Below are 12,801 nucleotides of genomic sequence, written 5' to 3'. Positions count from 1 at the left end.
TACAGATATAGCTAATTTTATTTTCTTTATCATTTTTAACATTGAAAGAAATAGGTGTGTACCCTTTACTTGAATTTCTGTGATGCTTAAAAGATAATCACAGAATATTCTTTTGACAGTTTACAATGTTGCCATTAAAACAAAACAAACAAACAAACAAAACCCATAAAGACCTCTGTACAGCCTGTCGGAATAAGCGACATTTTGTGGTTCCAAAATTTGCTGCCCTCAGGCAGAAATATCTTTCCAAATGGCATTGAGAATTATTTTTATTATCAAAAACATTTAATTTCCTATACCACACTAGTGATTTTTCTACTTGTCACAGACTGAATAAAGTGAAAAAATTAAAAATATCCCAGTTCCTTTTCATCTGTCATAAAAACCTTCTTAGGGAGGCACAAATAATGCCCTCTGGAAAAGTAGTTTCCAATTTTAAAAGATACCGCACAAGAGGAAAGGGAGAAGGGGACAAAAGAAGAACATATAACTATATTGTGACAATTTGTTTCCTAAGAGAGAACACAGCATTCATAATTTTTACACGTCTGTGAGCTGAGTCAAATGCAGACTGCTGCAATTTAGATTAATTACATTAAAACAGAGACTTCCACACATTTTAGAGTCCAAGCCCAAAGGCAAATAGTCCATCAATATTCTCTGAAAAGTTGCTTTAAGATTTACTGCTGTATATGTACCACCCAGCATAATTCAACAATTTCAATGGATTTAACTTTATAAATTTGTAACTATTATTGTTAGCACATTTTTCAGATTAATCTGCAGTTATATTTTTAAAAATCCTCCTGACGTTATAATGCGTTGATCTCTTCACATAAATAATGGAAGAGTGAAAACTACCTAGAGCAGTTTGGCATGTGCAGAACATCTAGATATTCCATTACTTTTAATGTTCCTTTTCGTTGTTTTTCTTCATGATCCTCAAAACTGCTGCAGAGAATAACATGCTGACACAGGCTTAACAGAAATACTTTTCTAGGCAGTTTTTTTTAAAACATTATCAACTTCAAATCATAAGGGCCCTTGTTACATAAACAAAATATTTTATATTCATTCCTTAAAAAAAAGAAAAATAGTTAAGTGACCAATATCCAAACACCTTAGATTATAGTTACACCTAAACAATGTGGTTTTGTTTAAAGTGTATTTGAAATCAGTAACCATGTGAGGCAAGAAGACCAAATACAAAACTAAGGAAGGATGAGCAGGGAGGAAGGGTAGTGGAAAGAAAAGCACATTTTATGAACACATAATTCTATTGTCTGTGATTAAAGTCCTTTACTTTTTAGCACCGCATTAAATGATTTTACATATCCAGTCACTTAATGAAATCCAACAAACTCTTCAAGAGTTCTGGGGATCTGGTCTTGGTAGTTAATGTCATTAGCCCGAACTGCCCGGGCAGCCAGGCACTTGAGACTCATCTTCATTTGAGTTTTAAGTAGTATTTCTGATACCCCAGTTGTACTTTTGTCTAGCGGAGTCTTATTCTGTTTATTTGTCATGTCGGTGTGAGCGCCAGCTTCAACTAGGCTAATGATGATAGAGTGCAAGGTCAAAAAATCACTGATGGGCCTGTTGTACTGAACGATAATGTGAAGGGCACTGTTCCCTTCATTGTCCACAGCATTCACCTCAGCACCACAGTCCAGCAGGAGCTTTGTGACAAGCGCGTTTGGAAAGCTGCAGACATCATTGGTGTGGAAATCATCAACTGGGGTATTCGAGTTGACAGCTAGATGCAGCAAGGTGAAACCTTCACGAGTTCTGGGATCAAGGTGAATCAGGTTGTAGATCTGCTTGTTAATTTTGCACTGATCTTCTTCACTGCACTGCGTTTTGGTGGAAATGCACACTAAATACAGAAAAGTATAGAGATTACATTCATAATTGTCCATAGCACTGTGGACGTCAGCATCTGGAATATTTTTTACTCTGTTCATACTTTGTTCTATTTCCAAAACACTGCATCTCAAAACACATTCTATGTCTGGGGCCTTCACAGTTTCATTCAAATGTATCATCTGTGAAAAAACTTGGGCAAATCGAAGGAGATCCTTATGGGTATTCCTGTTACCTTTCTGTCTGAGGTGCAGGGCATGAAGCCACAACTTGATACACTGTTCGAACTCCATGTTATCTGCATAAACGGCTCCCCTGTAGATGATGGGATGGGAAACATCAATGTTGTCGGCGCCTAAAATCCGTTCGCGAACTATGAGGCCTTCCATATGAAGAGCATCTCTGTCTTGCCGAATGGATTCCAGTTCCTGAGGATTTCTACATTCAGTTCTATTCCCATAGGCATGGATTGGTGGGAGAACCTCTTTCTCAAGAATGTTGTCACCATCTTGAAACCTCTCCAACATTGCTAAATATAAATAGTGGTATGTCTTCATGATGTCATAGTTCTCACGGTCATTTGCAAAGGAGGCACCCAAGAGCTCCAAAGCTTCAATCCGACTTCTTCGGTCACAGTCAGCATGAGAGAGCAACAGTTCGACAACATCAGCTTTACAGCTTTCAGCAGCTACTTTTAATGGCGTCATCCCATGGCCGTTCACTACTATAGCAGCACGCCATTTTATCAGCTCCTTCACAATATCTATGTGCCCAGCTTCAGCTGCAAAGTGCAGTGCTGTGGCTCCACAATGTGCTTTAGCATTTGGATCAGCACGTTGTTCTAAAAGGTATCTGACCACATCAGTGTGTCCTTTATAGGCTGCAATCATTAGGCAGGTGTTGTCATACTTGTTGGCAATGCTGATGTTGGCATTATTTTCAACCAAGTATTTCACAATGTCCAATCTGCCATCAAAGCATGCTGCCCGTAGCGGGGTTGAGTTAGTTACTGTGGTATGGTTCACGTTGGCTCCATGACTGACTAGAAGCTTAACAACTTCAAAATGTCCTGCCCCTGCTGCACACCAAAGAGCGGTGGCACCATCAATGACATACCTATTCATGAAAAGAACGAACAGTTAGAAAATGGAGGTTACCTGCCCTAACGTAAATTTAAAGGATGTATTCATTTACACTGACCCGAAACCTCAATCTACAGAGCGTTAGTAAAACATTAGTTTGGCTGAAAATAAAATCAGGTAATTTAAGTAAAGCACTTTGCATGGTACTTGTACCTAGTATGAGCTCAATAAATGTTAGCGACTGTTGTTATTACCAAAGTATAAAAACTAAAAAAAGAAGAAAAAACGAATCACTGACTTGCTACTAGCAAAAGTAAATAAATTTCAGAAGACAAAGAGGAAATGTATGGAGTTTTGTAACTTCTTGACCACCAAGCTGATTCACTGGCTCTTAGGAGCACAGCGTGTTCCTCCCAGCACCCCCTAGGTACCACAGTTTCATTGAGTACATCAGTGAGAAAGCCACCCCAATCTCTGCATTAACATTGTGTTAGAAACTGCTTTAGGAAGAAAAGTATTTAAGCAGATAATTTTTCCCTAAGATTATCTAAGCTAGTAAGTATTATACTCTACTACAGCAGTGAGAAAGAAACAATTACTGCCCCAACATGCATGGTACAACCTTATAACACAGGTCAAATTCTATCTCCCTTGAAGTGAAAAAGAGTACAATCCACCTGGATTAATATAAATACCATAGTTTAACCGCAATTATCAATACCATCTATCACTTCTGCTGAAAATAAAAGACGCACTTTATAAACATGCAAGCAATTACTTCTTCAGTTTCAAATAATGATGCAAAATGTTTATAAGCAAAAGCATTCCCGGTAACAGTGACCTATGGGGTGACCTATGGGGGACGGTGTAGGATTCACTCGGATGAGGCTTAAAGCTACTAGAAATGTACTATATTTTGATCTGGGTAGTGGCTACATGGGTGGACATTTAGGGGAAAAAACTCATCAAACTGTACATGAAAGATTTGTACATTTTACTGTATGAAAGACATACCTCAAAATAAATTTGAGACTTCTGAAGTTTCTTTTTAAAATTTCATCTTTTTAATGTCATTTAATCGTTAATTGATTTTTTAAACTAAAGAATGAATCAAGAAAATAAGACATTACATCAGTTGAAATGTTTTAGTGGTTGCCAACTGTACCTTTTGCAAACAATTCAGTTTAATGAAAATTCACTTATTACATTTTTATTGTCATGATTATAAACACAAAGTTCAAAAAAGTTTTCTTTCACTGTCAAAAAAATAAAATTTTCAACAGCATCAGAAAATACCAATATCTGATACTAAATCTCATGAAAAATGTACAAGACTTCTACATTGAAAATTACAAAACATTCCTGAGATAAAGACCTAAAGAAATGGAGAAATATTCCATGTTTATTGTTTAGGAGATTGAATAATGTTAAGATGTCAGTTCTCCCCCAAAATAATCTACAGATTCAATGCAATCCGAAACAAAATCCCAGCAGGGATGTGTGTGTGTGCACATGCACAAATGTGTGCATGCATCCACATATGTGTAGATATTGACAAGCCAATTCTAAAATTTATATAGAAATGCAAAGGGGGACTTCCCTGGTGGCACAGCAGTTAAGAACCCTCCCACCAGTGCAGGGGACACGGGTTCGAGCCCTGGTCCGGGAAGATCCCACATGCCGCGGAGCACCTAAGCCCGTGCACCACAACTACTGAGCCTGCGCTCTAGAGCCTGCAAGCCACAACTGCTGAGCCCACACGCCACAACTACTGAAGCCTGTGTGCCTAGAGCCTGTGCTCCGCAATAAGAGAAGCCACCGCAATAAGAAGCCCGCGTTCCGCAACCAAGAGTAGCCCCTGCTCGCCGCAACTAAAGAAAGCCCACACGCAGCAACAAAGACGCAACACAGCCAAAAATAAATTAATTAATTAAAAAAAAAATGCATGGCTTCCCTGGTAGCGCAGTGGTTGAGAGTCTGCCTGCCGATGCAGGGGACACGGGTTCGAGCCCCGGTCCGGGAAGATCCCACATGCCGCGGAGCGGCTGGGCCCGTGAGCCATGGCCGCTGAGCCTGCGTGTCCAGAGCCTGTGCTCCACAACGGGAGAGGCCACAACACTGAGAGGCCCGCATACCACAAAAAAAAGAAAAAAAAAAAGAGGCACTACATTACTACTATAATTTAACTTCTAAATCAATTTAAAGAAAAAGTTTAAATAAACACAAATAGCTAATAAATAATTTCCATGTGCCAAGCACTGTATTAAGTGCTTAATATATAGTATATCTTATTTAATTCTCATAATAACCTTCTCCCAATAATCCTATAAGGTAAATACTATTATTACGCCCATTTTAAAGACATATAACTAAAAGGCTTACATGAGATTAAAAATACAAAAGTACTTTGGAAACTATATAATGCATCAAATGTAAGGAAACAATACATGTCATTGTTCAAACATGTTTCAATTTTAAAAGCTTTTTTTTAAAAAACTTCTTAATATAATCTATCCAAAAAATCAATACATAGTTAACATATAGTTATATTTACATAGTTACAAAGTTTCCTTGCACGCCTTAAGAATATTATTTGCCAAGAACATGAACATAATCTAAGTAAAAACTCAAGAAATGTTACATTAAAATAGGCATTCACATACATTATCTTTAACTCTTGCAATAACCATATAAGATAAATAGGACCCCCATTTTAAAGATGGAAAAAAAAGAGACAAAAGTAATTAAAAAAATTTTTTTCTGGCCTCAAATTTCCCAGAACTAATGACATGAGTAAAAATTAAATTACAAGTATATACTTCACTTGGTTTTTATAATCATTTAATACTTTTCCTGGTGTAATCTAATAATTTCCATTTTCCCTATGGTGATGTGACAGGAGCCTAAAAAAAGTTTCAATTATCTATTTTTATTGAGACAAGTAAAATTTTTTAAATAGTTTATGACAAAATATTCACTGTAGAATGTTACAGAATGACTAATCCTTCAGAAACATTAGCCTTAGTGATTTTTAAATTTCTACATCTAAATAAAAACATTAAACAGATTAAAGGGAATTATAATCCTAACATCTATGACATTTTTTGTCCATAAAATACAGCTAAAATTATAGCCATATACTGCCTCAAAACAAAATGCCAAACACATTTATAACAAAATGAACAGAAAATAAATAAAAATATAATCAAATTAATGCAATATTTACTTAATGCCTATGGGAGAAGCACTATAAAACGATCTTTCTAGATTGAGTCTAAAATTGCAATGCAAACTAGCTATTATGTATTTCATCTTAAAAATGAAGAAACTTGGGACTTCCCTGGTGGCTCAGTGGATAAGAATCCACCCGCCAATGCAGGGGGCACCGGTCCGATCCCTGGTCCAGGGAAGGTCCCACATGCTGCAGAGCAACTAAGCCCGTGCACCACAAATACTGAGCCTGCGCTCTAGAGCCTGCAAGCTACAACTACGGAGCCCATGTACTGCAACTACTGAAGCCTGTGCACCTAGAGCCCACGCTCTGCAACAAGAAGCCACCGCAATGAGAAGCACACGCGCTGCAACGAAGAGTAGCCTGGGCTCACCGCAACTAGAGAAAGCCCGTGCACAGCAACAAAGACTCAACGCAGCCAAAAAAAAAAATCAAACTTTAATCTGATATTCACCTTTTAAACAAAATGTATGCATCAGATGATGGAAACATTTCACAATAAAAGATAACATTTCTGATCACAAAACTAAACTCATGTATTTCCTGGTTCGATCTGAAATAAAAATGTCTAGTTCAAGCATTTGAAATAGAAATAAAAATTCATTAAATGTAACTGACAGCACTTTATTTTAAACAAAGTCCTTAAAATCATTTATCAGATCTTATGTAGTTCCTTGAAATATACACTGGAAATGACTTTCTAAATGAAGCCAAATGACGATGTGCCCCTTACACCTTTCCTCTACCTGGACATTTATTAGAAGTATTAGTACTAGAACTGACTTTAAAAGAGTACTCAACAAAAAGCCTCAGAATTCCCAGAGGTCCTGTTCTCCTTCCCATCCATGTCAGCAAACTTCTTCTAGGACAAGAGTTCCCCACAAACTCTGGCACACAGCAGTCAGGCCCTCAGAACTCAAACCAGCACAGAACTCCAAGGTCACATGACACCTCCCCTTTGTTATGTTCCATTTCTATAACATTCTTAACAGCTTCCCATACTCCAACTAAAGGTTCTTCTTTCATTCCCGTTCATTTTTTTTAAAAATGAAATAAAAATTCCCGTTCTTTTTTTTTAAATTTATTTATTTATTATTATTTTTGGCTGCATTGGGTCTTCACTACTGCGCGCAGGCTTTCTCTAGTTGTGGTGAGCAGGGGCTATTCTTGTTGCGGTGTGTGGGCTTCTCATTGCGGTGGCTTCTCGTTGTGGAGCTCTAGGTGCGCGGGCTTCAGTAGTTGTGGCTCAAGGGCTCTAGAGCGCAGGCTCAGTAGCTGTGGCGCCCGGTCTTAATTGCTGCGTGGCATGTGAGTTCTTCCCAGACCAGGGATCAAACCTGTGTCCCCCTGCATTGGCAGGCGGGTTCTTAACCACTGTGCCACCAGGGAAGTCCCAATTTTTCTTCTTATCCACTCGTCTATGTCAATTTTGGTCGTTACACAGTAAGCCATAAATAAAATAATCTCAAATGTTACTCCTAAAAATATGTACAAGGACTCAAATATCAGCATCGGGCTTAATCTAGGTGGGTGGCACCGTCCCTCTTTTGAGGCTCTATTATGAATATACTTTAGTTTTCTAAGGTATTCTAGATGTTTTTAGGCAGAGTATAGGCTTATTTAAATAAGTTATTTTAATGTCTATGTGTCTCTCTATCCCTCTCTCTCTTTCTCTCTTTCTCTCTCCCCCTCTCTCTCTCTCTCTCTCTCTCTCTCTCTCTCTCTCTCTCTCTCACACACACACACACACACACACATGCAGAGTACCATATCAAACCCCATAATTACACAGATACTGTTGCTTAGGATGAAGCTAAGAAGTGAGACTTTTTTTTAATATTAGGCAAATAACAGGATAGGTGGTGAACGATTTGGCAAAAAATTGTGAAGATGGTACATAAATTACTGAAAATTAGGAAACACTAATCTACTTCAGCCCACAAAGAACCTGTTTGTCCCTATCTGGCCATGGGTCTCAAGTACCAGTGGAATCTAAAGAAGGGGGGTTGGCTAAGTACCTCTCAAAAGCCAGTCCCTGAGGGGTGAGTGAGCTTCATATTATTAACACCTCACTCAGACTAACATTTTCACACTGTCTGGAATGAATGTAAAGTGAAATCATGACATTTGCAAGTAACACCCTCTTCATCTATTTCTGAAATGCCTAAATGACTGGAACAAACTGCAAAATAATCTCACAGAGTGGTGTGAGTGGGCAGAAAGGTGGCCATGAATTTCAGTTCTTCTCTTTTGTTAATCTGTAAGCTCCTCGAAAGTAGAAACTTTACATTTTCTTCTACATCTTCCACATTATCTGTGTGGCACCGGGCTAGGCCCATCATAGGCATTTAATAAGTTAAAAAACAAAACTACTTTGACAGAGTAGCTAATAAATCCATAACTGTAATAATCCATAAACAAAAAAAGACAGATTGAAGAAGCCTCACACAAAATCTCAAATGATTGAAATCTTTGCAATTCCAGTCTCACCAATCTGACTCTTGAAATTTTACACAAGGATCATCAAAATCTGGCCTCCACCTCACTCTAGTCTCCCACAATCTCTCTTAATTTCCCAGGCTTGAACCCCTTACTGAAACTGCACTGAAACATTTGTCATTGCAAGAGCACCATGCCGCCGTCCCTCTTCTTCACTCTCTACTATCCTTTAAGACTGAGCTCAAATATCACCTCGGCTATGAAGTCTTCCCTGATTCTCCCAGGCAAAGCTGAGCACTTCCTCTCCCTGTGTTCCCTCAGTAGTCCAAAAGATTTCTATAACCCTAAATGGCATGGCATCTACACTTACTCATTTTCATCAATTTCTTACCTCTGCCACACACCACGCCCCACCTCCAGCCCCCGCCCAGGGCAACAGACTGTCTTCCTCTGCAGTGGGAACAGTATGTCATTCATCTCTGCACACCCAATCCCTACTACAGAGCCTGGCACACAGTAGGTGTTCAAAATATGTTTGCTTATTGAACCCTTTAATTTCACTGGCCAGTGCAAAATACTGGGCAAGGTAAGCCACTACACAGGCTCAATGCTACATTCCTAGCCATTTCAGGTTCTCTTAATTGCCACCTCAAAACACCTTTCTCTTTGATGGTTAAGAAAGATAAGCAAAGCCTTTCCAAATGCTTTAGAAAACTATATTTTCTCGCCACTATTCTCTCCTAATCAAAACAGGCCTCAGCAAGCTCCTTAGCAGCAGTGTAACCAGCAGCTGTTACTGCAGAGATTCCTATCTCAATGGATGCTTGTGCCTATACAACTGGAATGGTGCTAGAAGTTCAGGGGTCATCCTACTTCACTCCTCTGCGTAGAGAAAAGGCTGTGGGAATGCAGGGAGTTACAGAAAGCACACAGAAGCTAGTAAAAGAAAACGAACAAGAATCAGGTTGCCATCTTTGATTAATATGAAAAAGACCATCTCCTTAACGTCTAGAGAGGTGGTACCAGAGGTTAACCACCACCCGTGGGCTATCATTTCAGTAAAATATAATACCCTGAAATATTTTCCTGTCATCTAAAACAGAAGAAAAAGCTCTTATTATTTCAACCTACAAAAAGAATCAACCAAAATTCAACAATGCCCTAGTCATCTTCAAGAGGAATTGTTTTTTCCATCAGGTTTTAACCAAGCAGTTTTCAATCACCAAAACTAAAGATACGTATCTTTATGCTAGGACCACATCTATCTCAAAAGAAGAAAATGCTAGAATAGCTTATGTACTGGCACAAGTCAACAAAAACAATTAATGCATCTTCATGCAGTTGTAATCTGTAAAACAGGTTATAACCATCCAGCACAGAAAAGATAACGTCAAACCTGACAATTCTGCATTCAACTCTATCATACCCAAAAATATGTACAATTAAACCTAAAGGGCAAGTTTTAACTCTGACAATATGAATTTTTGAACTCCCCACCTGGAATAACAGTATATCATCAAGCTTCCCCACAACATCACAGAATAACATGTAATTTAACAATGGCATCACCTCATCCTACACCAGGTCCGGTGCCATTTTCACAGCCAACACATCTACCCCCAGCAATGTGTAAGAGTCAGAATCATGTCTTGGGAAGTCTGGCTGCACCCCTCAAGAGGCTGCAACTGCTGCTGGTTCTAGGGGCTTATTTTGACATTAAGGTCCCACAACCCACTAAGGGGCTTTATCGGACACTCACGTGAAGGGGTAAACATTGGGTGGCCAAATAACTCATCAAACAAAGGTCTTCAACGTTAATTGCTGACCTCGTTAATTTCTGATCTCGGTTACAACCCCAGTACTGATACAGTGAAAACCTGAAAAGGCTGCTACCTCCTCCATACTGCTTCTTCACAAACTATCTAGTAAAGAATACAGAATACCTATTAGGTATCAAGACAGAGGGTGTGGCTATTTACCTATAGAGGGAATAAGGGGTAGGGGCCAATGAGGATGAGCAGCAAAACATGGGATGGAGTATTCGCCCTAGAAGATGAAGTGGGCATTAATGAGGCAGGTCAGGAGGTACAAAATGGGAGAAGTGATACCTCCATGAAGCGAGAGAGAGGGAGGGGAAGACCCATAAAGTGGTGGGTCCGCGCGCCTTAGAGAGGAGGCTGGAGTTGGGATGTACCTACCCGTCGAAGCGGACAGTGCCAGTCTGCTGAGTCTGCACCCGGTAATGTTCTAACAGCAAGCGCACCACCTTGGCGTGCCCATTGCGGGCTGCGATGATGAGGGGCGTGGAGCGCTGCCCTCCCTGCTGGCTGACATAGCCAAGTAGATAGCGGATGTCGCTTTCAGACCGGTTGAGAAGCAAGGCGGCCAGAGTCAGCACCTTGCCCTCGCTGGCCGCCTTGTATACATAGCCAGCCAGGCCCTCCATGGCCGCTGCCAACTCCAACACCCGTTTGGTCGCCACCGCTGCTGCTGCCTTGCGCCCCTGGAGGCCGCGTTCGCCAGCGCTTCAAACCTGGGCCCTCACAGCCCATTCAACAGGGCGCCGCCGCCGCCGCCGCCGCCGCGCCCAGGCAGCAGCGCGGCCAGGGGAGGGCGGAGACGCAGAGGTGGCCGAATGCCGCGGGGGGCAGGTCAGCGATCCAGGCCGGGCAGGGAGGAGGGCGGTCAGGGCCGTCCCCAAGGCCCCAGACGCCAGCCCTGGGCCGAGGGGATCTCCATGGTGGCCGGGCCTCAGGCTGGACCCCCTCCTTCCTGCGGGCTGCGACAGGCGCGCGCCCGAGCTACGGGTCGCCGGCGAGGTCCCAAGAGGGCCGCGCGCGCCCTGGATGGCGAATGATGGACGCGCTTCACCCGACCCAGCCCGCCGGGCCTAGGGCCTGAAAGTGCTTCTGCCTCCGCCTCCTCTCTGCGTCCTCCCCAGCTGGAGGAAACCTGCAGGCCCTCGCCCACTGGAGCCCAGAAGAGCCAGACGCTGTCCGTCGGTAGCTTCAGAGGTCCACGCCTGGGGAGGCCCCCAGAGAGAGGCGGAACGCTGCGGCCACAGCAACCCCCGGGCTCTGGACGGGGAGGAAGGCGGGCCTCTGCAGACAGGGCTGAGACGGGGTGGGTGCGAGCGGGGGACGGTTAAGTGGGGTGTCTCTTCCAAAGCAGACCGGCCGGCGAACGAGGCCCGATGAAGAAAGGTTCTGCTGCGCGAAGGCGGCCCATCCCCACTTCGGCCCGGGATGTCCTCATTGCCCTTGATGCCTGGAGCTTCCAACTCGCCCCCACTAGGCCCTGGGGGTCCCTAGCCAGGGAGTGGGACAGAGTGAAGGCGCTGAACCGTTACTGCCGGTGGGTTTTGGGGCCCGCCCCGTTTTACCGTAGACATTGCGGGGCTCTTCTCAGCCCCTGTTTGGGGGCCCGGGGAGGGGGGTGCGTGCACCCGGCGGGGTCCGTTTTGAGAACAGGGCGGCGTCTCTGAGCCCCCGAAATGTGGGAGGACTTTGAGGGTTTGCATGAGGCTCTGAGAAGGAACTGGAAGTCCGACCTGCCCTCCCTGGAGAGGAGGATTAAGTGTGTGAGAAAGGTCGGGAGAGATGGGGAACTGTGGAAAGGGGCGAGGTACCCTGGGAAGGAAGACGAAGTCTGTGTTCGGACAGACCAGGACTCTAATCCTGAATCTGACGGGACCTTCGGTTTTCTCACAGACCTCACCAGATTATTAGGGTTTGAAAAGATCATTCATCCAACGAATATTAGAGATCTACTATGTGCCAGGCTCTGCTTGGCCCTAGGGATTCAGTGATAGACCAGATAGACACAGTGCCCCTTCAGGGACTGTGTTGTTGCGGGGAAAACAGACAATAAGCAAGTAAACAAATAATAGACAAGACTGGCTGAGTTTGTATCATTACCATTTGCTATGAAGCAAATGAAATAGAGTGATGGGGGGTGGGAGGCGGAGCTAATTTAGTTTGGGCGGTCAGACAAGACCTCCATGACAAGTAAGGAGAACAGGTGGTATTCTAGGCGGAGGGAATAGCTAGTACAAAAGCCCTGAGGAGGGAACAGTCTTGGTGAGTTCAGAAACAAAGGTCAGGGTGGCTGCAGCAAAGTGGGCCATAGGAAGAGTGATAGGAGAGGAAATCAGCAGGGTGCAGGTCATCTTAGGGCCCAGTTACC

The 12,801-nt window shown here is 42.6% G+C and overlaps 1 protein-coding gene across 2 annotated transcripts; it reads right to left on the bottom strand.

Annotated features, from left to right (window-relative positions):
* On the bottom strand, positions 1-11,709 carry FEM1B (fem-1 homolog B). 2 transcript variants are annotated; one of them, XM_027123433.1, is made up of 3 exons: positions 10,815-11,709; positions 2,099-2,979; positions 1-1,876 (listed from the first exon to the last, which is right to left on the bottom strand). In XM_027123433.1, exons 1-3 carry the CDS (start codon positions 11,060-11,062, stop codon positions 1,344-1,346), a joined length of 1,662 nt encoding a protein of 553 aa, XP_026979234.1. In that variant the 5' UTR covers positions 11,063-11,709; the 3' UTR covers positions 1-1,343. The 2 variants fall into 2 exon arrangements, with proteins under 2 accessions (XP_026979234.1, XP_026979233.1); XM_027123432.1 differs by having other exon boundaries at positions 1-2,979; positions 10,815-11,704.
* Positions 11,710-12,801: the final 1,092 nt, after the last annotated feature.

The sequence above is a fragment of the Aethalodelphis obliquidens genome, unplaced genomic scaffold, assembly GCF_003676395.1.
Source record: "Aethalodelphis obliquidens isolate GAN/ISIS:26980383/991018 unplaced genomic scaffold, ASM367639v1 scaffold26, whole genome shotgun sequence".
Classification (NCBI taxonomy): domain Eukaryota; kingdom Metazoa; phylum Chordata; class Mammalia; order Artiodactyla; family Delphinidae; genus Aethalodelphis; species Aethalodelphis obliquidens.
Note: the sequence above shows the minus strand (reverse complement) of the source record. Positions and strands in the feature narration are given on the sequence as shown.